This window comes from Lithobates pipiens, unplaced genomic scaffold (genome assembly GCF_037356315.1).
Source record: "Lithobates pipiens isolate NorthernLeopardFrog02 unplaced genomic scaffold, aLitPip1_a1.2 Scaffold_22, whole genome shotgun sequence".
NCBI lineage: Eukaryota > Metazoa > Chordata > Amphibia > Anura > Ranidae > Lithobates > Lithobates pipiens.
In genome coordinates this window covers 83,212,604-83,239,242 of record NW_027507784.1, presented here as the reverse complement: position 1 = coordinate 83,239,242, position 26,639 = coordinate 83,212,604, and the positions used below count along the sequence as shown (strand labels likewise).

The following is a 26,639-nucleotide window of genomic DNA, read 5'->3' as shown; positions in this document are numbered from 1 at the left end:
TTTCTGGTCAGCCCATACCCCTGATGTAACAGCGTTTCAATGGAGTTATTGACTGGGTGCTCCATTGTGAGTTAGGGATAGGGGGTGAAAATGAGTGGCCTTACCCCGGGAGCTGGAAAAAAAAACTGGCTCCTAAATTCAAAGCAAATTTGTCAACCCCTGCTCTACTGGGTCCCCCCCCACCGTGTTATCAGGAGTAGTCCAGCAACTTTGACAAGCATTACGGGGTTGATTTACTAAAGGGAAATACTGTTGCTCCAGAGCTTAGTAAATAAGGTAAAGCTTCCCTTTGCAAAGAATAACCAATCACATGCAAGGAAAATAAAAAAACAGCACTTTTGTTTGTACATGATTGGATGAAAGAAATCAGCAGAGCTTCCCCTCAGATCTATAGCAAATGTACTTGCAGTGCAAGGTTTATTTTCCTTTAGTAAATCAACCTCCCCGAGTAGTTCCAACTCCTGGTGAGGGCTGCAAAATCTGTTTGGTTTTCTGCACCCAATATCTTCCCGGTGCTCCATGCACCTGATGTTTAAATTTTCTCAGGAGTATAGCAAGATGATTTAATAATGAAACAGAAGAGAGAGTGTAGAGGATTTTACTATGCTGGCATCCCTACCGATCACATGGTGCTATTTCTCTATGTCAACCTGCTGCCTCCCTAAAACAGGCTGACATGCATAGGAGTGCGGCCAAGATACATTGCCTCTGGGGTTTGCTTTCTAATTAGCCTTCTCCGTACACAAGTTCTCAGTTTCAACACTGTCCAGATTTCTAGGCACTATTGTGCCACATGATGAGAAATGTATGTGTCCTTTGGATAAAGCCTGTATACTAATCAAAAAAATAGTATGTTTAATGTGAGTGGCTCTTGAAAATCACTAATTATTACCAATTAACACTTTTACTACTTGCCTTGCAGTGGATGAGAAACTAACACACAGTCCAGGAACCTGACACTGAAAGATGCCATCTCTCTACTCATCCAATGATCCTACTGCATTATATGGCATCCTAATATTATATATATATATATATAATATATATTATGGTGCAGAGATGGTGGTTGAGGGGAGGAGGGGGTAATATAACTAAGGGGTTGTCACAGGCCATCATCAGGAGAGCCCAACCATGCCCACTCTTTCAGCCCAGCTGCTACATTCACAGAACTCATATTAGGGCTTCTATGAATGAAACAGGATCTATCACAATCATATGCCCATCCTCCATTCATAGACGCTGTAGTTATGGCTTTTTTGAATAGCAAGAAATTCAGGCTCTCTTAATGAGAGCCTGTGACAGCTTGCAAGGTCCCTTTCACACTTGTACGACCTGAAAGTAACGCATCTTTGACGCGACTTGAAGCAATGCCTGTGTAATCTTGAGGTCTGTGGACCGTAAGTCACATCAAAGTCAGACCAAATTAGTACAGGGACTGACTTGAAGTCACACAGATATGAAGGGTGCTCATTGGAAATCATGGGGTACGACTTGTCATGCGACTTTGCAGTCCCAAGTAACAGGACAAGTGGCACAAGTGACACATCCTACTGACTTGGAAGGCAGGCCATACACAGTGCAAATTTCTTGCAACCATGCTTCTGCGCACTGGTGTGCAGTCATGTTGCAACAGGACGGGGCCATCTCTAAACTGTTCCCACAAAGTTGGGAGCATGAAATTGTCCAAAATATCTTGGTATGCTGACGCCTTAAAAGTTCCCTTCACTGGAACTAAGGAGCCAAGCCCAATCCCTGAAAGACAAGCCCCACACCATAATCCCCCCTCCAACAAATGATTTGGACAAGTACACAAAGCAAGTCTATAAAAGACATGGATGAGCGAGTTTGGGGTGGAAGAAGTTGACTGGCCTGTACCTCAACCAGATAGAACACCTTTGGGATGAATTAGAGCGGAGACTGCGAGCCAGGCCTTCTTGTCCAACATCAGTACCTGACCTCACAAATGCGCTTCTGGAAGAATGGTCAAACATTCCCATAGGCACACTCCTAAACCTTATGGACAGCCTTCCCAGAAGAGTTGAAGCTGTTTATAGTGGCAAAGGGCGGGCCAACTCAATATTGAACCCTACGCGGACTAAGACTGGGATGCCATTAAAGCTCATGTGCGTGTAAAGTCAGGCGTCCAAATACTATAATTATATATATATATATATATATATATATATATATATATATATATATATATATATATATATATATATATATATATATATATATATATATATATATATTACACACACACACAACCACATACAAAGTATATATTCAATTTCCTGTTTTCTGACACCATTACCCAGCTGATTAATGTGGTAGATATGCACAGGTAAAAATAGCCCTATTACGCAGCTGGCAGATTTCAGGAGCAGAGAGAAATGTTTCTAACACCATAACCTACCCAATATATTCAGGAGGCTGAACCGTTAACAAGGTAAACAACAGATATGATTAATTCACACTCAACCAACACTACAGCATCTCCTAATTAACACTTGTATTAGCTGCTAAGATGAGTTCGTTAAATTAGGGTCATGTTGAGAATATACAACAGGTGAAAAAAAAAACCCTGTTAAAATAAAAAAAACCTACAGATAAAACGGCATTCAGGACGTCGTTGCTTAACGGGGATTCATCAGTGCCACGATGTTTGCGGATCTTCTTCCTGGCACTGCTGACCATGCCGGTGACAGAGAGTTTGTGTATGGGGACTGGGGCTGGTTCGGTGAGCTTCGATAGAGCCTGGCTAATATCAGTGTCTGTGGGGAAAAAAAAAAAAAGAAAAAAAAAAAAAAGAAAGAAAGAAAGAGACATTGTATTAGAAAGCCAACTATAGAAGTATTAATTTAGAGAGATCTGCGAGGTGCTGCTTAGCAACTGGCTGATTCGGCCTCGCTGCAAATCTGTACAACGTGCTAATAAAATCAAAATTCCTTTATTTTTTTTGCAGCTCTCAAAATTAGACAGAACTGCACCAGAGATCATGGGGGGAAAACATGGAAATCATACTCATTAAGTGCACTTGAATTGTCTGAACTTTGAGTCCCGGTTCACACTGATGCCGATTAGATCCGATCTGAAAAGGCATAACTTTGCATGCCATCTGAAAAATCATCGTTTTTAATGAAGGACGTTCACATCTATGTGGTGCGATTCTGATCCAGTTAAAAAAGGGTCCTGTTGCGAGTTTAGTGCAGGTTCGGTGCGAATCTCATCAGAAATATCATTAGCTTGCATTAGAATCGCACGTGTCACAAAAAAAAAAAAAAAATCGCACTGTGAAAATCGCATTAGATTCGCACCACATCAGTGGGAACTGAGACTGAGTTCACACATATGCGGACACAGATGCCGCATGTGATTCGCACCTGCATTGCTGTGCTGATCACATGCAATGTCTGTGCAATGCGAGTTCAGCCATACACTTTATATGGCTGAACTCCCATTGGATTCACACAAAAAAGGTGCAGGGACTTTTCTTTTTTTTCCCCGTACTGGAATCGGATCCCCATGCGTTCCGATTCTTGTCCAAATCCACAGTTCGCACTGCGATCCGATCTGCGGGTGTCATTAACTTTGTAGTGACACCCGCAGCGGTTCGCAGAGGGCAGTGTGAACTGACTGCGGGGGAGATGTGATGCTGGAACCAGCAGTGGAATCGTGCTGCTTCCAGCATCGCAAGAGCGTGAACCCGGGCTGACTCAGAATCTTGGCTATACGAGAAGAGGTGACCTCTACAAGATCTTTTGTTCTCAGCAGTCCTTTAATTGTTACTATATTCACTTACATGATATCTTCCATATGATAAACACACCTTATAGACAAATAACATCAGATGACATTCATCGTAAGCAGCACTCCTGTCATTAATAAACGGCCAGGTTAACGTAATGTCCAGTAACACATAAATAATAAAACTTATATTGAAAACTGAACAGTAAATACAGGATAGCAGTATCAGTTGGTGATAAGAGAGAGAGAGTGCGGACGATAACAGTGTTGTCTGTGCACCCGTCCACCAGATTACTCCACAAGTATTCACCTACATGTAATAACTCATGCATTTCTTGCACCGCTAAATTTCTCAGAGCATTACAGAGTCTCAACCAAATAGTAACTTTCAGTCTAGGGGAACTATCACAGTCATAGTGGCACACATACACTATGCCCTATTTAGGCAGATATTTATGTTGGTGGAGGAAATTTCAGGAACTGAGAAATCTTACAAACACCATGCATGCAGTGCCTTGGCGTGAATTAAACCCAACACTGAGATAGTAGTTTAAATCACACTAAACAATCATCATTATTACATAAACCTTCAGATGTTATCTAGACGTTTAGATAGCTCAGTAGGCATATCAAATATTACAAATAAAACCATTAAACAGATGTACTCACCTAACTTACTGCCTTAACCACATAGTTTTAATGCTACAGGGCAGCTGCTGTGCGCAGGATTATATATATATATATATATATATATATATATATATATATATATATATATATATATATATATATATACACATACATATACACACACACACATACACACTATAATATATATATATACACACACACACACATACACGTGTGTGTTATATATACATACACACACACACACACATAGCTATACATACATACACACACACAGTATTTATTTATTTATACAAACTATAAACAATTCTTTAACACGATTCGAATTAAGATCTATACTCCAGTGAATCTGGAATCAGTTTTCCTTATTAACCGCTACACGATTTTTACCACTCTCTATATCCTACATCTTCACTACTTCCCCTTCCGCTTTCCATTTCTTCTTTTCCCTTCCAAACCTCTACTTCCCCTACTTCCCCTACCCCCCCCTTTTTTCCTCCCCCCTTTTTTTTTTTCTTCTTTCCTCGTTCTCCCTATCCTGCCTATATTGTAATTATTTTTTTCTTTATTACTCTTTTTTGTATTTTTGTTTTTTGTACCAATGTTTGACTTCTTCAAATACTACTATACAGTACCATATTGATGTTCAGGTCGTTTAAGATTTTATATGCGTTCCATTTATTGCCTTTCATGACTATGTTGACAAGGGGATTACATTTGTGTTATATTGTTGAAAGCTACACATTGCCTAATTAACTGTTTCTATTACATATTACATATTAATTGTGTCTAATCTATACATTGTTATATTGTGATCATACCATTAACACTTTTCTATTCATTGTCTTCGCAACTGTGTGGATCTTGGCTAATGAGTGCAGCCCACTACCTACTCGCTGGCTTAATCGATTAATAATTACCTATTTGTGCAATATCATTCCCCTTATATTTTCATTAGCTTTATTAGCTACATATTTTCTCCCCCTTGAGCCCATCCTCTCGACGGGGACCCCTTTGGGAGTGGACCTCTCCTTTCCCCATGACTGGTGCCTGTATGGACGCACGGGTCGGGCTGTGTGGAAGCCCGACCCGCGAATATGCAGGCTGCTCTATACGATCTACGTGTCCCGGCGGGTTGGTTACTTGCAGCCGGTTGCTGTTTTACAGCAAACCTTTTACGCTGCTATCTCTGCAGTTCCCGTGAATGCCCGTAGCGGCGTCTAGGTCCCCGTGGTTACGGAGCCGCCGCCGCGGGGCATCATGGGGATTGTAGGCTTCACCACCCGGAACGCATGCGCAATTCTGCTTTTCTGTCCACTCTCACTCGGCGTACGTGATGTGACGCCGAGTGATTGGGAGATAAGAGGCACACCCACGATGCAGGTGTTTGTCGGCTCTGCAGGACACTTTAGTTTGGACACCGCGAGTTGAAGGTCAGTCGGATGATCAGAGTTTGGACTGTCCACACCGTCCATTTCTCTTTTCCTACTTTTCGGTCACACTAGTTTCTAATTTTATTCTTCTACATTTGTACCAATAGGATCGTTTTGTGTTGGTTGATTGACTCGATCGTGTAATCCATTGTTAAACTCTCCAACTACAATGTGCTCTAGCCTGGAATGTAGTGGAGCACTGTAATCCCTTCTTTCTGTTAGCATTTGGTAAGCCCTTTTTCTTAGATATCTATCCAAGCAATTTGAGCATAATGCCACATTTAAACTATAGTACAAACACAATTTTCACTTTTATCTATTACCCATAAATGTATTCGTTATCTGCATATCTGCCCATTCAGGGAAATTTTCCCATTAATTATATTTCAGGTTTTTACACTTGTATCTTATCGCTATTTGGGAGCTGTTTATCCTTGGGCATTTATCCCCTTTATCCCATATATGAGATACAGCAAAGATCAATCGATTCAGGTAGGCTCCCAATGTCTTTTAATTTCAAATCACATTGTAAACTCTTATAGTATGGTAATGTGATAATGGGAGCCCATCGGGCCCTATAAATTCTAATGATAGTGGGTATTTGTCTGTTCCATTTATCTTCTGCAGCCACCATTTGGGGATCTTTTTATTGGTCCGCTCTCCATGTCCTAAAGGTGTCTCTATTCAATCGTGTTGGCGGGGCTCTTGGTTGGAGATAGGTAGGCGTATTATTTATCCCAGACACAAACCTCTTTAAATTTATTGATGTCCTTTTATAAATTGTGTGAGCGTGAAGGGCTTGGGCTGCACTGTATCTTTGAGATCTAATTCACAGCTTTTGTTGTATTTTATCCACAGTGAACTTTTTCTTACAACCACTTTATGCCAATTACTGGCTCCCCTGAAGAAGCCTTTGTTTAGGCGAAACATGTTGGGACTCCATCAGAACAGCCAAGTATAATTCCATTTGAATTAATTGACCAAGTGTGGATTTTTTACCCCTAATTATTGTATTGGTATTTGTAACTTTGAAATTTTATTTTATTTTAATAATTATGTATAATAAAGCTTTTTTCTATTTTTACATTATATAGTATTTGTATCTCTGCACTCCCTTTTGAGGGGGTCATCCTATTTTGAATTGACTGTACAGCACCACAATAGTCCCGCTCCGTTTTCTTTCCTTTTTCATTTGACTATTTTGGGATGAGGTGCTTTGATAATTTTTTGCCCGACCTGGTTTCCCTTTTTTCCTAGCATACACACACACACACACGATCCTGCCCTTCCGGGTAGCAGGCGTAAATCCACAGCAGGAGTCGATGGGCGGGTACCGCGGAGTACCGGCAGCCGACGATCATTCGGCGCATGATGGGAGCGATCAAAGGGTTACATTTGTGCCTAGCCAGTGTTTTTTGTACAGTGTGGGCGGTGCATTTACTAAGGGAAAACTTTGCAGGAACACAGGATTCATGCCTTCCCTACTGACAGAACGGCGATCTGTCTTGTTTACATAGGCAGACTTCCGTTTTGCCCCTATAACGAACAATCAGCGGGTGCTGGCGGACATCGAGTCTGCAGTTCCCGCTGTGCATAATCACAGAGAAAACGAGCCACCTGCGGCGTGCATTCGCACCCACTACCCGTAGGTGCGGAATCACACACACACATATACACACACACACACACACACTGGAACACGATCCGGCACACTTTAGAAGTGGATTGACACCTATGCACAGCTGTCCCAGATTCTGAGCACACCAGTTTTAGTAAATCTACCCCAGAGTGCATCTGTGAATAAATAATCTACATACGTCATGAAGCCAGCATGCTATGTTTAGGTGTGAATGTAACCTTAGGAATAGTCCAAATATTTATTCAGATGAACACATCGCATTGTTAAGGTCCAACGCTTCAGGGCCCCACAGGACCCCTTTCATCAGTTATGTGATGCCTAACAAAAGGGACCCTGTGTGGCCCTGAAACATTGTACCTTAACCATGTGATGAGCTGAACAAACGTTCAGACTTTTCCTTAAAGAATCACGTGGGCTGACGATATTTAAACACTTTGGTCTATGATTTAACCATCATCCAAGCTGGTAGCGGCTACAGTACCTGCTAACCACTGGCCATTTCCAGGAATGTGTGTAATAGGATTATCACATAACATGGTCCCTTTCTTTTTATGGTTTTATATGCCTATTTAGACCTCCTTGTCTGTGTAAGAGGCTGCCAAGCAAAGGAGTAACACGAGAACTACAGGGTCCAAAATGGGGATATAAGCGGACTTCCTAACCTCTTCAGATTGTCTGAAGTGCTGTGACACTGACTGTAGTCTACCCGTTTAACTCCTTATAGAAACCATGTATCATAACTATGCCAAGAAAAAAAAAAAACATGTATAGGGGAAAGACTGGTAAAGAAAGACACAATTTTAAATTTTAAAACAAATATACCTTTATTTACACAATGTTAAACAATAGTGATAAAATTGGGGGGGTAGCATATTACCCCATTGTACAATTACATCTTGAAACCAAACAATGTAGATTGTATGTACAAATCTTCATAACATGCATATAGATGTGTTGACGCGTTTCGCAAAGTTGCTTCCTCAGGACCAATCATATGCTTTAAGGAAGCTATTATTTGCTCTTTAAATTCATTTGAGTTGCTGCATGTGTGCTGATCCCGCCAGGGGGTGTTTTATAGTCCTCTTTTCTCACAGACATTAAGGCTGTTGCCATGAATTTCCAGCTGGGTGTGTGAAGGGGGGGTCTCTCCCCTTCCCGCTCGCCCAAGGAGGCAGAGATGAGGTGGTAACACAACAGTCCTGTTACAGGAGGTTAGGGGGAGTGGTCCTGTTATAATAGGTATTCACTTGGTTGGCATCCTTGGTTGTGGGTTGATTGCTCCCTGCTGGTTGTGACGTGTGCGCACCGTTGATGACGTCACACATTACAATTTTTTTTACCATTGTGTAAATAAAGGTATATTTGTTTTAAAATTGTGTCTTCCCTTGGTACCAGAAAAGTCCTTCTTTCCCCCATATGTGGGGGTGTTTCTTGGCATGTTATATATGGAATGTGGCACTTATCTAGGCAGCAATATCCTCTAATTGCTGCCCCATAATGAAACAGCATGAGCAAAGCACATATCTGTATAGAAGAAATGGAATACATACCCCCCCTGCTGCCTGCACCACTGAATGCAGCTCTGTTGCTGAGAAATAATCTCCTGAAGTCTACTGGAAAACTAACACTTCCAGGAAAGCTTGACTATGTAATACTCTACAGTTGTCACCAGTTGTTACTGCTGACCCCTGAGACATTACAGGATACAGCAGTGACTTAGAGGAGTTTCGCAGCAGACTTCTAATGGACCATTTCTTGCAACAGTGCAGCATTCTTCAGTTCAGGCAGCAGGAGAAGCAAAATAAAATTTTGGGGCTGTGTACAGCCTAGCCGATAGGTCCCCCAACTCCCTCTCCAATTACAAAACTACAATTTAAAAAAAAAAAAAATACCTGTTTTTAAAAAATGTTTTTTCCCTCCATTTCTAAAAATTATTTTTTAGATTTTTTAAATGTTACTATTTATTTTTTTAGAACACTGTTGGAGAGTGGAGGGGCTTGGATGAAATATTAGGGATCTAAACAGACCCCTGACATCTCACCTTTGAGACAGAGAAATGGATGGAGACATATTCTTTTAGTACTCTAGACTGCACTGAAGATGAATGAACAGGAGACAGAAACCCCTGTTCATTCATAAACTGACGCATAGCATATATAATTTACTATACTCAGTTATTAATGGACACAGAAGCGATCGGTACCAATTGCCCACTGTGTCCAATCAGAAAAGGATGGGGCTGGGAAATGATATTTACCGCTCCTTCACCCACTCACCATCCGCCTGTGTACCCGCAGCGGCCTGTGGGAGAGGAAAGCCACCAGTGCTGCGGAAAGGTTGGGGGGGGCACACAAAGGGCAATCAGATGTGGGCAGCGCAGGGAGGGGGGAACAGAATACAATGATGCACGGTGTCTGTGTCTCTCCCTCCAGAAGCTAAAAGCCACTGGGTCGGGAGAGGGGGAGCAATCGGCTTTCAGCTGCTGGAGGTCCACAGTGGACGTTCTGTAATTGTCCTCCCGCCCCCCCCCCCCCAATCAAATCACCAAATGTGACATGCTCTTTTAAACCATATACCCCAAAATTTACCTTTAAACCAGGCTTTTGAAAACCTATAACTACATATAGTTGAGCTAGAGTGTGGATTTGATCAATAATAACAGTGCAGACCTACAACACCAGAAATAACCTTCAATCATTACCTTTTCCATTCTCCTCAAAAGCCGATTTCCCCAGGAGTTCATCAGTGGACTCTTTACGCCGGCAAAGTTTGAAAAACTCTGTAACAAAATCACCTGAAAAATAAAAAGATTTAGGTCAAGAAATGTCGATGAAAACCAATCCTAAAAACATTACAGGACAGTTGGACAAATGGATGTGATCTGACAGCTAGATTGTCAAATCAACTTTTTTTCTTTTCTTAAACAAATCATCCGAGTACGCATTGCACAAACAGAAACAGCCATTGCTGGATCCAGGGCATAAGACTGTGACTGCCCAAAAAGATTTTGCCCGGCTGGATAGAAAATATTTTTCCACCAAACACTTACAGTAATCTCCTGGTCCCTGCACACAAGAACTATTGCCCAGTTTAGTCAGACAAAGCAACAACAACAACTCAATTTCATGGGACAGCACAGTGGTGTAGTGGTTAGTACTTTCACCTAGCAGCAATAGGGTTGCTGGTTCAAATCCCTACCACGACACTATCTGCCTGGAGTTTGCATGTTCTCCCTGTGCCTGCGTGGGTTTCCTCCGGGTACTCCGGTTTCCTCCCACACTCCAAAGACATGCTGGTAGGTTAATTAGACCCTGTCCAAAAAAAGAATTGGCCATAATATGTGTATGTGTATGTCAATGTTGTATGTGTTGTAAGTGTGTCGGGGCCCTACAGGTTAAAGGACCGCGTAAAAGCTGCAGATGGACACCGGTGGCAAGAAGCGCCCAGAGGCGATTCAGTTCGCATAGGTAGTGCTATACAAGTCACTCATTCATTCATGGCATATTAAAATACAGGTCATTGTTTGCTTATTTTGCTAACACAATAACAAGGTGCTGGATTTAAAGTTAATGCATGGCCAAAGTAAAAAAAAAAAAAAAAACCTTCCTTGGTCTCTTTACAAATCTGCAAGTACATAAAAAAGCATGGTGATGTTGCTAGAAATCCAGTGTTCTAAATGATGAACTGAAATGGTATGGTTCTAGTTCTCCCAGGCTGGACAACAAAATACCTCCCCCTCATATCACAGAAATGTGGAGAGGGTGTTCTGTAGTCCAGAAGGAAACACTCAGTCCAACACTGTTTGGGGTTCAACTGCAGCAGAGGCAGCATTGTCTGCCCACTACAGAAAGTTAGGAGTTCGCTAAACTTCTAGGTAATTGTCCCCATCTGCAGCATTTTTAAAGTGGTTGTATACCTCAGACATGAAATATGAACAAAGAATATCCCTCTATGGCGTGTACTTGTTTCAATTAAGAGCACCAAGTGTCACTTCTCTCTGCTGCCTCCTTCCTCTGCTATCAGCATGAATCACTCCTGACAAGTGTTCCTGACACCAAGAGAAAAATGGTGACAGGGGAGGGAGCTCCAGCTGATTGACAGTCTCAGCTCTGTTCCTGTGTGAATGGGTGGGTTGGGGGGGGGGGGGGTGTTTCCCTTTTTTCCAATCAGCCCTCAGAGTTCTCCTCACTGAATGCTGCAGAGTGTTTTAGCTCTCCACCCTCTGCTTTCTCACAGCTCAGACAAGAGTTATAAATTCTGGAATTTGATAAACAGGTACAAAAGGATCAACATGTACAAATATATAAGGGGTCCATATAGTGAACTTGGTGTCGAGTTATTCACTTTACAGTCAACAAAGAGGACAAGGGGGCACTCTTTACGTCTAGAGGAAAAGAGATTTCATCTCCAAATACGGAAAGGTTTCTTCAAAGTAAGAGCTGTGAAAACGTGGAATAGACTCCCTCCAGAGGTGGTTCTGGCCTGCTCAGTGGATTGCTTTAAGAAGAGCCTGGATTATTTCCTAAGTGTACATAATATAACTGGGTACTGACATTTATAGGTAACGTTGATCTGGGGAAAATCCGATTGCCTCTCGGGGGATCAGGAAGGAATTTTTTCCCCTGCTTTAGCAAATTGGATCATGCTCTGCTGGGGTTTTTTGCCTTCCTCTGGATCTACTGTGGGTATAGAATTGGGTATATGGGATATTATTTTATTTTTTTTGTGGTTGAACTAGATGGACTTGTGTCTTTTTTCAACCTGACTAACTATGTAACTTTTGTAGGAGGATTTGTGATCATCTCTGTGTATCACCTGATGCCAGTCATATCAATGGGTATATGTGAGGGTTTACAACCACTTTAAAAGAGACAAAACATGGGTAAATGTGCTTGCATTGCAAGATGTAGCGTAATGGTTTATTTTATCCAGACATACACTTTAAATGTGTACACGTCTATAAAGATATAGAGGCAGAACACAAAAGAAAAAATGTGTTCGTACCAACTAATTACATAACCTGCAGTAAAGAAAATGACACCTGATTTGTAACTGGTTGCTATAGACAACCCTTTCCTCCAGTTTTCCTTCCACTGTCATCCTGCAAAGACCACAGCATGTCATAATGTTTAGTTGATGGCTGCTTACCCAGCATGCACTGAGGGTTATCTGCTTTTCTGACTCGGACAGACCACTGTGGAGCTTGAAGAGGATCCAAGTCCCTATTCAGGAAAGCAAACATAAAAACGGATTCAGTGCAGCGTAATGGAAAATAAATGTTTGGGAAGGTAACAATGGACAACAGAACAGAAACAAAAAATTACTAAAAAAGTCGGCCACACATGGATGGAAATTTCATCAGTTTAGCAGGGGCCAACCAAATTTCAATCCATGTATGAGCAGGGAGGTTGTATTGATGTTGATCTACCGATCAACTTCTGTATATCCACCTGTCAGATTTTTGCCTACAGTCAGAAGAACCGATCAGTATATTCGGAGAATAAGGCTTCTGTTCAACGAATGACCAACATTCAAAAAAATGTATAAACATATTATAAATTACCGTATTTATCGGCGTATAACACGCACCCCAAGTTTAAGAGGGAAGTTTAAGGAAAAAAACTTTTAGGAGGCAAGATTAAGGAAAAAAACTTACATTTTAAATGCCCATCAATGTAGCCTTCCACTGTCCCCCTGCAGCCCTACACTGTCCCCCTGCAGCCCTACACTGTCCCCCTGCAGCCCTACACTGTCCCCCTGCAGCCTTCCACAAAATTGCAGTATGGTTAGTTTTAAATTTACCGCCGCCATCTTCGGCTCCTCCCGCCGCGATCTTCGGCTCCTCCCGCCGCCGTCGAGATCTTCGGCTCCTCCCGCCGCCGACATAGACTGAGTCGAGCCGAGCCGAGGGTACTCGGCTACTCGGCTCTGCTCGCAGTAACGCCCCCGTCCCGCCCCTTGTCCTGGCTCCTGTGATGGACACAACACCGGGCCAATGGCGAGACGTAAAGGCTAGGAGGCGGGACTGGGCGTGACTGAGAGCGGAGCCAAGTACACAGTACACTCGGCTCAGCTCAGTAAATGTCGGCGGCGCTCCACAGAGCGCAGATCGGCAGGGGGATCAGCGTATAACACGCACCCATGATTTTCCCCCGATTTTAAGGGGAAAAAAGTGCGTGTTATACGCCGATAAATACGGTAAGTTTCTACAAAATAATTCAATTTATAGGTAACTATAGGATGCATTTTACTTGTTTACTGCTAGGAAATATCAGCTGAACTTTCTGTGTACATAATAGGGGCACAAAGGCGGTAAGCCTCCTATGAGCATAACAACATACTGGGGCCAATTTACTAAAACTGGGAGTACAAAGTCTTGTGTATGGTAGCCAATTTGGCTTCTAACTTCAGCTTAGGCTTAATGTACATGGGACTTTACAATGTCTCCTGAACTCTTTAACTTGACAGATAGTAACCCACGTTTAAAACATCAGTTTTGCCACATTTACATGCCGCGTTTAGCTGCATTTAGAAGCGTTTTCTTCAAAAATAACCATAAATTTAAAAAAAACGCCTGTAAACTAAATGCAGCTAAACGCGAGTTATCATGTTTAGAAGAGTTTGGCACTTGAAATGCCTCTACACTCAGCATCTGAACTCATTTTTATGCTTTCCAAAAAAGACCTCTAAACTCAACTGACTATAAACGACCCTGTGTACATGTACTGAGATGATAACATAGAAGAGGGTTTGGGGGCAGTTAAAAAAATAAATAAATAAATGCCCAACTGATCCTAAATATCCGTTTAGCAGCAGCAGTGTACATGAGGCCTTAAGCTTTGACAAAAAATAAATAAAAAAATAAAACCTGGAAGCTGATTGGTTTCTGTACAGTGCTGCAGCAGATTTTGCACTCTTATGTTTTAGTAAAATCAACCCCATTGTGTCTCGATTCATTAGTAGCGAGGCTGAAAGTAAATTCTTTGTATCAAGTCCCCTGATACTGGCTCAACAGAGCTTAAAAGAGAAGTATGGGCTTTTTTTTTTTTTTTTTAGAATCATAAATTACCAAGGTGGATGCAGCACAAGTTCCCTATCGGCTCCAACACTAAGAACCAATCGATCTAACACTGCCGATCGCTCAGTTCTCAGAGCTCCCCTAGCAGAGAGCAGGTGACGGTCAGTCTCTGCTCTCCCCCCCCACTCACTGGAGCGCTGGGCTGTAGGTAGGGAGCGGGAGCAGCCGACTCAGGCACTCATCGGTTTTCTGAAAGGCTGAGCCGGGTGCCAATCAAGTAATTTGGGCAGATTCCAACTTTATTGTTGTGATCTTGCCCGAGTCTGGATCGGCTCTTTGACATCAGCCGAAAGAGGGCTTCAGCCCGCTGTCAGCTGAAAATGGGTCTCAGGAGTGCAGAACGAACTGCACTCCTGTGGTCCACAGGAGAGGTACAGCCAAACGAGCTTTGGCTGTGCTTCTCCTTTAAGGGATCTCTACAGTAAAAGTGGTGATGAACTTTGTTCTGAAACCCTTTTTTAATGAAAAACACAGCAATACAGAGGATCCTGGATAGCATGGGCATACTTAATATTAAACTAGTAGTACTCACGAATACACATCATTATCCACTATAATGCCTTCGGTCAGACAGGGCCATGTGGTAGCCAAGTGAAGTTCACTAGGAGAAAAACACAGACAATATACCGTAAATACATAATAGGGTCAAGTAACAGAGCATCACTGTCGGTTCAGCAGTTAGAAAGAACAGAACAGCTTCTCTGATAGTTTCATGCATTTGGAAACTGAAAAGTCAGCCAGCTGATAGGGCAAGCTGTGAGACTTCAAGTAACCTCTACCCCCACCCCCGCCCCCCAATTTAAAGTTATAAAATCAGACTTGGACAATGTAAAGCTAAAGCCAAAGGGTGAATATATATTTATTAGTACGGTAAGCCTGCAAAGTTGAAGCCTCAATATTATGATACTTGTAGTAACTCAATCATAACCAGTTGATCACATTCTATGCAACATGTTGATAAAACACTATATATAAAGGAACAAAACCATGATGGAATAGGAGGATGGAATGCCTTAAAACTGATAATATATATTCTCTTCTGTGTACACACACACATATACACACATTATATACATATATATATATATATATATATATATATATATATATATATATATATATATATATATATATATATATATATATATATATATACACACACACACACACTATTATTTGATGTACAAAAAACTAATTTACTACAGAGGCTCCTCAGAGCACTTTAGTTTATATAATGAGACAGCAGAGTAGAAACTACATTGCTTTCAGGCTCAAGAAAATTGCCCATATCCCTGACATAATGTCAGTGTTCACCAAGACAGCAAGGAGTAAAAAATAAGTAAATAGGTTTCATTTCTCATCTAAGCCATTCAAAACTAAAAACTTTTTTTTCACTGAAGTGGCTCCCCTCTTCACTGCAGATTGATAGCCATGGGAACCATTTGCTCCTGCCAATCAATTTCTATGACTAGGAAGTGGGGCGAGCCCCGCTTGTCTGTGTCATGTCAATATAGGAATATACTGAGGCTCGGGAGCGAGCCAGCACAAGTGACCCCATAGAAAGCGGCTTTCTATGTAGGCACTTGGCAGGAGGAGAAGCCAGGAGAGCCATCAGGGGACCCGAGAAGAAGAAGATCGGGGCTGCTCTGTGCAAATTACTGCACAGAGCAGGTAAGTATAACAGGGTTATTTTAATAATAATGAAGGACACTTTAATAGAACTTTAGTATTACATCAATAACATATATGTTAAAGTGACAATGTTGCTTGTATAAGAGATTTCCACTAGCTTTTTCTTGTAAAAGATTAGTAAAAGATTAGGTTGTGTACTTTCCTGTCTGGCAGGCAATGATCAAATTCATCCATCTTGCAAAGCTCTGGGCACTCCTGCCACCTTACACTTCCAGGTGCTGCATAGTCAGTCCATCACTGGGTGCTGTGGTCCTCACACCAGCTCCACCACTAATACAGAAGACAGCAGTGATATAGAGGCTGGCGGGGGGAGCCACAGCAGAGAACGGCCTACTGGGGGGGGGGGGGGGTTACACTATCTGGCACACCTGGAAATATCAAAAAGCAAAAAGGCACTCACAACTCTGCAAAGGAAGGATTTAGGCTGGATTCACACCTATGCAGTTTTAGTGCTTTCTGCATTTTGCAGATTTGCACTACAGTCAATTTAACATGGTTTCCTAAGGAACACGATCTTTAGTGCAAAATGCAAAAAGTACAAAAAATGCCTAGGTGGGAATCCAGCCTAAAATCACTAATCACCTGTCAGATAGGCAAGTATAACATTTTTACAGGGGAAAGTTGGCAAAAGTGATATTACACTAGCCATGGGGTGGAGAAGCCTTTTAAGCAATATTTTTGTATGGACCAAATAAATAAAAACCTGCAATTTGGAAAGAATACCTACAAATATGATCACAGGCTTAAGTGGGCGCTTGGCACAAAAGTAGGAACATTTGATGTATAATTAGTAATACATTTTTTATTTTTTTTGTTCATCGCAGAGGTGGCAGACAGCTTACCGCTATCTGCGGTGCCAGTCTGCCACTCTCAGCAGGCTCAGAATCATCGCAGGTACGGTTAAGCGTAGCATGCTGACACTTTAGTGTATAAGAGCAGAAACATGGAACATTGCGGCGATCTAATATATCACCCTGGAAGCTCGGTCATTTAGATTTCTTACCAATTTTCTAGTCTGCATCTATTTATTCACCACTTATATATTTTCCTCACAAGATGGAAAACCTACCTGCAGATTGCACCAATTATTGTGTCTAACGTATCATTTAATCTGGTGATTTCAATGTGCAATTTAGCCTAAAAAAAAGGTCAGACTTCTGTGCAAGTGGCCACATTGTCCACTTATATTGCATGATTACCCCTGGAGGAAAGTAAATGAGCCATTTCCTCAGCTAACATTTAACGGTTACGGAAAAGAGGCCAATAAAATCACTGATTGTAGGAGCAGGTAAATGCTAAATGTAAAAGGTTGTGCACGAGTTGCCATTAGAGGGCGCAGTAGGTGAAACGTGCACATCTCCGATGGCCTACACTGCAAAATTAAATATAACAGATTGATTTTTATTTTACCACTTCAGCCCCGGAAGGATTTACCCCCCTTCCAAACCAGAGCACTTTTTTGCGATTCGACACTGCGTCGCTTTAACTGACAATTGCACGGCCGTGCAATGTTGTACCCAAACAAAACTGACGTCCTTCTTTTTCCCACAAATAGAGCTTTCTTTTGGTGGTATTTGATCACCTCTGCGGTTTTTATTTTATATCCCCCAAAAAATATATAAATTTTTATATATATATATATATATATATATATATATATATATATATATATATATATATATATAAAAATTTTCCTCAGTTCAGGCCAATATATGTTCTACATATTTTTGGTTAAAAAATAAATAAAAATCGCAATAAACGCAAATTGATTGGTTTGCGCAAAAGTTGTAGCGTCTACAGAATAGGGGATAGATTCATGGTATTTTTATTGTTTTTTTTATTAGTAATGATGGTGATCTGCGATTTTATCGGGACTGTGACATTATGGCGGACAGATCGGACACGTAACACTATTTTGGGACCATTGTCATTTATACAGCGATCGATGCTATAAAAATGCACCGATTACTGTGTAAATGACGCTGGCAGTGAAGGGGTTAACCACTAGGGGGTGATGAAGGGGTTGTGTCCTGGAGTGATTGTAACTGTGGGGGGGGAGGGGCTACAACACACAGGACAGTGATCACTGCTCTTGATGACAGGGAGCAGTGATCTCTGTCCTGTCACTAGACAGAATGGGGAAATGCTTGGTTTACAAAAGCATCTCCCCGTTCTACCTCTCTGTGACACGATCGCGGGCATCTGGCAGACATCGAGTCGCTTCTTAAAGCGACCTGTACACCCCTTTGTAACCTTGTGTTATTCTGAAGAAATAGCCGTTTCTCTGTGTTCAAGTGAATGTGAGTGACTATAATTATCAATCAGCAGCTGCACCTGCAGGGCTCTAATGGGGAAAGGGGCAAGGTCTGCATTCCTTTAGATATGATTTGCCTTTAAGAGTATCTCACCAAAAATGACATTTTTGTTGCGGGGGATGCCTAAAATCTGACTTGTATCTTAGTGTGGACTTCTGGGGAAATCAGTAAGCCAATCACACACGCTGGAAATTACATTTCCGGAGGGTGTCCTGTACACCATCTGTGTACAGAATGCTTCCAGATTGCCATTTTGCATTTTACAGATAATTGCAGATTGAAAAGGAAAAGGTCATGTTTAATAACATTCAATTACAATGCGACTTATGCTATATTCATTTTTATTTGATTTGCTTTCAATGTTTGAAGTTACCGTTTAAATCTCTGCTGATTTCCATCATCATCAATATGTGGAAGCAAAAATGTTGCTTATTTTCTTTGCACCTGATTGGGTATTCTTAGCATTGTGAAGCTTCGCCACATTCATTAAGCTCCAGGGAAAATGAGTGCAACTGCACTTACAAAGCTTTTTTTTTTATCCTTTAGTAAATCAACCTCATGGTGTAAAATGGAGTTAAACAGCAAAGACCAGCAGAGGGCAGAAGCACACTGTTGCTGATATAAAAGCATTGTACCAATGTCTTTCATCCATAGAAGAAAACAATTTTTTAAAAATTCTGAAGAAAAAAAGCATATGCACATAAGAGTTAACTTCGCTATTAGCTGCAAAGTGCAAAGCAGAAGCTATAGTCATGGCATCCAATAACATCTCGGCATTTGCTTTCTATCATCTGTATCTGCAAGGAGATAACGGCCTCAGCACTCCAAAAAAAAAAAAAAAAAACATTCACACTCACCCTTGGTAAAGACGTTTTAACCACTTGATAACCGCCCACCGTAGATATACTGTGGCAGGGCGCCCGCTCTGCGCCAGATCACGTACCTAGTATGTGATCGGCACTTCCGGGTCTGGGGCGCATACCGTCGGCGTCCTGCCCCCACGGTGATCACACAGTAGGAGCCCAGCAGCGGGTACCAAACTCGATGTCTGCCAGCACTGGTTGATTACACGGGACACAGGCAGAACCACAATCTGCCTATGTAAACAAGGCAGATTGTTGTTCTCTCAGAAGGGAAGGCATTGATCCTGTGTTTCTGGTAAGCAGGAACATAGATCTTTACCTTCCCCTAGTCAAAGCACCTCCCCCCACAGTGATTAAGCACAACCTTACACATGTAAGCCTTTCATCGCCTCTGATATTAACTACTTCCCAGCCAGTGTCATTAGTACAGTGACGGTGCTTTTTTTTTTTTTTTTTTAAACACGAATCATTGTATTAGTGTCACTGGTCCCCAAACAAATCTAAAAAATGTCAGTGTGCGATTTGTCCACTGCAATATCGCAGTGCCACTATAAGGCCGCGTACACACGGGCGGATTGTCTGTCCAACTTAGTCCGCTGAACAGTGTTTCAGCGGACAATCCGCTCGTGTGTGGGCTTCAGCGGACTTTTTCAGCGGACAGTCTGACGAACAAAGTCTTACGGAATTTCCGTAAGACAGTCCGTTCAAACTTGGTTTTGTCCGTCCAAACTTGGTTTCAGCGGACAGTCCGCTCGTGTGTAGGCAAGTTGGACGGACTAAGTATGGTGCATGCTCAGAAAGGGTTTACACGGCCGAAGGTTGCATTGCAGTGTATAGGACGTCGTTTTTCTAGTCCCGTCGTACGTGCTGTACACGTCATCACGCACGCTTTCAGCGGACTGTCTGCTCATCGTGTGTGGTCAAGTCAGTTCATGCTAATTTTGAACGGACTGTCTGTCGGATTGTCTGCCAAACTTAGTTGGGCAGACAATCCGCCCGTGTGTACGCAGCCTTAGTCGCTGATCACCGCCAATACTAGTAAAAAAAAAAAAAAAAAACAAATGAAAAAAAATAGCCCATCGTTCGTAGACGCTGTAACTTTTGCACAAACCAATCAATATACCCTTATTGGGATTTCATTTACCAAAAATATGTAGCAGAATACATATTGGCCTAAAGTGATGAAGAAATTTGATTTTTAAATTTTTTTATTGAATATGTTTTATAGCAGAAAGTAAAGAATATTGTTTTTTTCTTTACTAAATGGTCTTTTTTTGTTTATAGTGCAAAAAATAAAAAACACAGGAGGTGATCAAATAGCACCAAAAGAAAGCTCTATTTATGGGACAAAAGTCGTATTTGGATACAGCATCGCACGACCGCGCAATTGTCAGTTAAAATAACGCAGTACCGTATCGCAAAAAGTGGCCTGGTCACCCATGCAGGCACAGGGAGAACATGCAAACTCCAGGCAGGTGGTAGTGCCGTGGTTGGGATTTGAACAGACAACCCTTGCCACTGTGCTACCCAACATGCTAATTAAATTAAATAGTTCAAGACCCAGTGGCATCACCACTGTGCTTTTCTATGCATTGCAGACAGATCATGGCTGGTGGAAGGGGTCTGTAGGTTGTTGTGCACAACTTCCTGAAAACATCACAGCACCCTGCCTCAGTACTCCTCCCAACATCCATTAGACCGGCCATACATGGTTAGAATCTCAGCCGGTTCAGCAGGAATCACCCGAGATGGGCAGGCTGAATGTAGCAAGTCGCTATAGCAGCTAGCGGTAATCACTGCCTTCCCTACATCTTGCAGGTTTGGTGCACTTCCTGAAAGCGCACCAAAACCTCAGAATACAATAGAAGTCTAAGGCTCAGTGCAGCTAACCTGCAGGAAAGCCATAGGTTTACAGCACTGAACCTGCGAATCAGTGTGAAAGCAGCCTTATAACACTTTTTTGTTTATCATTTTTAATATGCCCGCTGCAAAATGTTTAATACACTGACCTTTTCCTCTTCCACTGCCCTTCCCTTATGGGGCTGGCTTCTCACTTCGATATACGAGTGCTTTGGATTACAGGCATGTTTCTGGAACGAATTATGCTCACAAGCCAAGGTTTTACTGTACCAAAATGCCTCAACGGCTGTATGTTAGTATGGAGGAGTGTCCATTCCTAGGGCAGGTGGTATTTGCATGCAAACTGCCCTAGGTAATACCCACATGTGACACCGTGTCTCCATGACTGGCAGAGCTGAAATTTAGTGAATAAATAAGGTGGGCCAGAGACAGTCAGCCTGGGGGAGGAAAAGTCTAGGATGATGCTGGATGTCCTCCAGCCAGTAAATGAGGTGGGCTCTATCCCATTTGCTGCAGCTTCTAATGAACTATATGAGAGGCTCACAGTGTGCTGTGGAATCTGTAAGTAATGTCAGTGTAGAAGATGAGCCGGGACTACTATGGAAGACGGAAGGTAAAAAGCTGGAGCTCAGATTTATATAACCAGATTCCATCTGTCCATTCATGGTGTATGTTTGGTAAAAGACATTGTTCCTACTAACAAAAAAAATAAGTCTTTTTAAAACAAACACCCCCCCCCCCCCCCCCCCACCATCCATTACACCCACCTTATTGGGTCCTCACAGGCGCCAAATGGAAGTTTTCCAAATTCCAGTCCTCCAACTTCTCCACCAATAACAGCATCAATGTCTATTATAAAAAGACATAAAAGCGTCTCTATTAATACCAAAAAGTAATTATATATATATATATATATATATATATATATATATATATATATATATATATATACACATACATACATACATACATACATACATACATACACATATACACACACACACACACACAACATACATTACAGCAAAATAACTGGCTCAATCAGTAACCTGAACACAGATTCGTTCAATGCAGTGAAGAGTGCTGAAGTGTGCAGGCTCATCAGGCTCACTTCTGCATAGAAACTAATCCACATCTAACCTCAGCTTTTTCAATTAAGTTTTGGCAATAAAATCTGGAAGGGAGTCTGATTTTGCACTCTCCAGCTTTAGTAAATAAGCCCCAATTTGTTCACCTCTAGTGATCTAATAGAGATACTCTCAGTTTCAGCTTAGGTCAGGTTTATTTTATTTTACATCATGGGTGCTCAACCTTTTGAAAAGCAAGGGGCCAATTAAAAGTGGTTGTAAACCATTACATTTACCCAGTGAATTAACTGGCCTCAGGTGAAACAAATCCTCCTACATAAAGTTGTACCTGTTTATCTGCAGTCATCTCTTCTCTACAAGAAGAGTGCTGGATTTACAAAGCTTGTCTGAGCTGTCAAAAAAAGGGGCGGAGAGCTGAAGTGAGGATAACTCTGACAGATGATTGGAGGGAAGGGACACACCCCCCTTCTACTTCCACACAGCACAGGGAACAGTGCCGAGGCTGTAAATCAGCTGACAAAACTTGTCAGAAGTGATTGATACAGATAGCAGAAGAAAAAGGCAACAGATAGAATTGACACTAATACCGCGTACACACGAGCTGACTTTTCGAGGGACTAGGTCCGACGGTCTTTCTGACGGACTTTCGGCGGAGTTCCGACGGACTTCCCGAATGAACGGACTTGGCCACACACAATCACACCAAAGTCCAACGGATTCGAACGTGATGACGTACGACCGGACTAGAATAAGGAAGTTCATAGCCAGTAGCCAATAGCTGCCCTAGCATACACACAAAGGGATTTCTCGGTCCAGTGGAGTTCCGGTGGAAAAATGTAACACATGTTCGATTTTTGGCAAAGGTCCGATGGAGCCCACACACGATCGAATTGGAACCAGTCCGTCGGACCTTTGCTGTCCAAAAGTCCGGTCGTGTGTACACGGCATTAGACCTCCTACACACTCTAGTGGGATATGCTTTGTTCATATTTCATGCCTGAGGATTACAACCACCTTAAGTGATTTGGAAACTGGTTGCAGGCCACTGTGGGGTCCCCCCCCCCCCCCCCCGCAAAACACAAAAGTAAACGAGCCCTTACTGTCCTGAACACCCTAATGTGCTGCGGTTTACCCGCACCACAGTGCACCTGTGGCTTTCTTGAGGGTGAGCTGTACAGAGCCAAAGACATCTATTACATCTTGCAGGTTTGGTGCACTTCCTGAAAGCGCACCAAAACCTCAGGATACAATAGAAGTCTATGACTCAGTGCAGCTAACCTGCAGGAAAGCCACAGGTGTACAGCACTGAACCTGCGAATCAGTGTGAAAGCAGCCTTATAACACTTTTTTTATCATATGCCCTCTGCAAAAGTGCAGTGTATACGATGTTTAATACACTGACCTTTTCCTCTTCCAGCTTCAGCTGGCATCGCTCTGCAGGCTGCTAGAAAGATCCCAGGCGAAGTGCACTTGGCATCAGCCCACCTGGGACAAGAGGCGGCGCTACAGAGGACCGGTTTATGTGGCTCCAGCTTCCTCCACTGCTGGTGCCGGCTCCATGCACTCTGATGCTCTGGGATGGCAGTTCGACAACCCGTTGATCATCGTGATCTCGGCTTGCCAATCTGCCATCCCAGATAATGGGCATGAACTTCCCTGGTGTGAGTTTGTGGGCCTCTCGCACCCCTGTTTCACAACATCCGAGTTCATAAAAAGAGAGCTGTATGGAGATGGTGTATAAGGCACACGCTGTTCCCTTGTTTCCCCATCCAATCACAATCTTAAACAAGTTCTATTGCCTTGCTTGCTTTTAAGAGAAGAAAAAGGTCAGGAACGGTCTATGTGCTGTCTGTATCAGAACACCGAATGTACCAAATTAAACAGTTTTTGACATGTTGACAGCACAGACGGTTCACGGAAAATGTATTTCAACTCTCTCTACAGATGCTTGCAGTTAACACGTCAACTGATCCAGACTCTTTCTCTTCAGTCTTGCTCAGTTGTACTGGCTCACCTCTTTGTACTGAAATGGCTTGCTCTGATTTCAGTTGTAGAGGCTCATCTCCTACACTGAAATGGCTTACTGATTTTACTGCACACTGTGAGCTTCTCACAATATGCATTAGAAACTGCAGCAAGTCAGCAAGAGCCCACCTTATTACCTGGCTGGAGGAACTGCAGCATAATCCATCCCTTCCCTCTCTTTCTGCCCCTGGCCCATCCCTTTTATCCATTGGATCTCAGTTCTTTCCATCATGCAGGGTCCTCATCTCATGTGGGTGTTACCTTGGGTGGTCAAGATGCAAAAAAAATTCTGCCCACTCCTGCCCACTCCTCCAGACTGAAAAAATAAAAAAGAAGGAGTGGTCGGGTGTCACCGGTGACCCACCTTCAGCCCTGAAATATGCAACAAAAGATTCACCCTAATGGCACTTTAAATGAGGTGGGCACCATTCGGGCAAAAAGCATCATACCAGTAATTGAAGTATAAAGTATATGTGTTTATTCAGGTAAAAGTCACGCATACATTGGTATCATCAGCAATGGCCAGCTGTAAAACAAAATACATGTAAAATAAACAATGGGACATAAATGGATGATAAGCATGTAAAACACGGGCATTGGTATACCCTAAGAGTGGAAAACATGTGATGCACAAGCATCTAGTGTACTCGACGCATTTCGCGAGGTCCAGCTTGCTCTTCAGGGGTTAATCGGCTCCGCCTCCATGGTTCCTGGTGAGACACCCGCTGCTACCTCTGGGAACTGCACGCCTTCTGTCCTGACCTCATTTAGTGTGGAGTATGGGACCCCACATTATGGCTCCCACGCTCTGCAACTACTCCATCATACCTATACCCCCTACCCATTTGTATTCTCCTATCTTAGGTGCATATGTACATGCATCAACCCCTGAAGAGCGAGCTGGGTCTCGCGAAACACGTCAGGTACATTAGATGCTTGTGTATCACGGTTTCCACACTTAGGGTATATACCAATGCCTGTGTTTTACCATCAGCCATTTATGTACCATTGTTTATTTTACATGTATGTTGTTTTACAACTGGCCATTGCTGATGATACCAATGTATGCATGATTTTTACCTGAATAAACGCATATACTTTATACTTCAATTACTGGTAAGATTCTTTTTGGCCAAATGGTGCCCACCTCATTTAAATTGCCATTAGGGCGAATCTTTTGTTGCAAATTTCAGGGCTGGAGGTGGGTTACCGGTGACACCAGACCACTCCTTTTTTATTTTTCATATACATATACTTTATACTTCAATTACTGGTATGATGCTTTTTGGTGCCCACCTCAACCAGTCCCATTAGACCCCATTCACACCTGAGCGTTTTGTCACTTGAAGCCTGAAGCTACAAAACGCTGGAGGGGAAAAAATCCATTATTCTCAATGGAGATGGTTCACATCTCCACTCCAAGTCGCCTGAAGCTCAAACAAGTTCCGGACCCTTTTTTGTCGCGCGAATCGGGCTGATTTGGGCATTTTAATTCCCATAGAAACTAATGGAAACGCTCGATTCAAGCGACAAAGAGCGTTTCTATGGGCGATTTGTCGCTGTATCTGCTTAGGAGAAAATATAATTTACATAAGGAAATGACAGATGAAAAGCAGAAGCAGAAAAGGAAGCAGATGAAAAAAAGAGATGAATATTTTTCCTATTGGCTGAAAAAAAAACGCTGAAGTTAAAAAACGCTGCAAAACGCTGTATGCAAACGTGCGAATACACGCGACAAAACACCGGTAAAAACGCTACGCTGAGGTGTGAATGCAGCCTTAGGGCCAATCTTTTGTTGCACCCCTCCAGACTGACATCAAGACACTTTATTATTATTTGTATAAATCTTCCTAAGCATCAGCACACTGCCTGCATCAGGGCTGAGGACTCTTGAGATGAGCTCTGAAGTGGGATCCCAGCAGCCCTGCCCCCCCCTCCCCACTGCCAGTCCTGATCTGCCTGCATTGCATAAAGAAGTAGAGAGACCCAGTGATGAGGTCATCGATTCAAAAAGAAGGTATGTTTTGAAAATATATTCTATTTATTATTTGAAGTGGTTGTAAATCCTTACAAATACCCAGTGAAGGGACTATCCTCAGGTGATACACAGTGATGAAACAAATACTCCTACATAGGTTGTACCTGTCTATCTGCAGTCTTCTCTTCTCTACAGCTGTGCAGAGTAAAGAATTTATAAAAACTGAACTGTCAGAATATAGGGGGTGGAGAGCTGAAATTACACACTGTAGAG

At 42.3% G+C, this 26,639-nt stretch overlaps 1 protein-coding gene across 2 annotated transcripts in view; it reads right to left on the bottom strand.

Annotated features, from left to right (window-relative positions):
* The window catches only part of RAB3GAP1 (RAB3 GTPase activating protein catalytic subunit 1), a 261,671-nt gene that overhangs the window by 171,480 nt on the left and 63,552 nt on the right, over window positions 1–26,639 (bottom strand). For both annotated transcript variants that reach the window (XM_077447811.1, XM_077447812.1), the window contains exons 9-13: window positions 22,043–22,124; window positions 15,078–15,146; window positions 12,616–12,689; window positions 10,169–10,261; window positions 2,608–2,774 (exon numbers count right to left, since the gene is read on the bottom strand). In XM_077447811.1, the coding sequence (XP_077303937.1) occupies window positions 2,608–2,774; window positions 10,169–10,261; window positions 12,616–12,689; window positions 15,078–15,146; window positions 22,043–22,124 (485 nt within the window). The remainder of the gene's footprint in view (window positions 1–2,607; window positions 2,775–10,168; window positions 10,262–12,615; window positions 12,690–15,077; window positions 15,147–22,042; window positions 22,125–26,639) is intronic.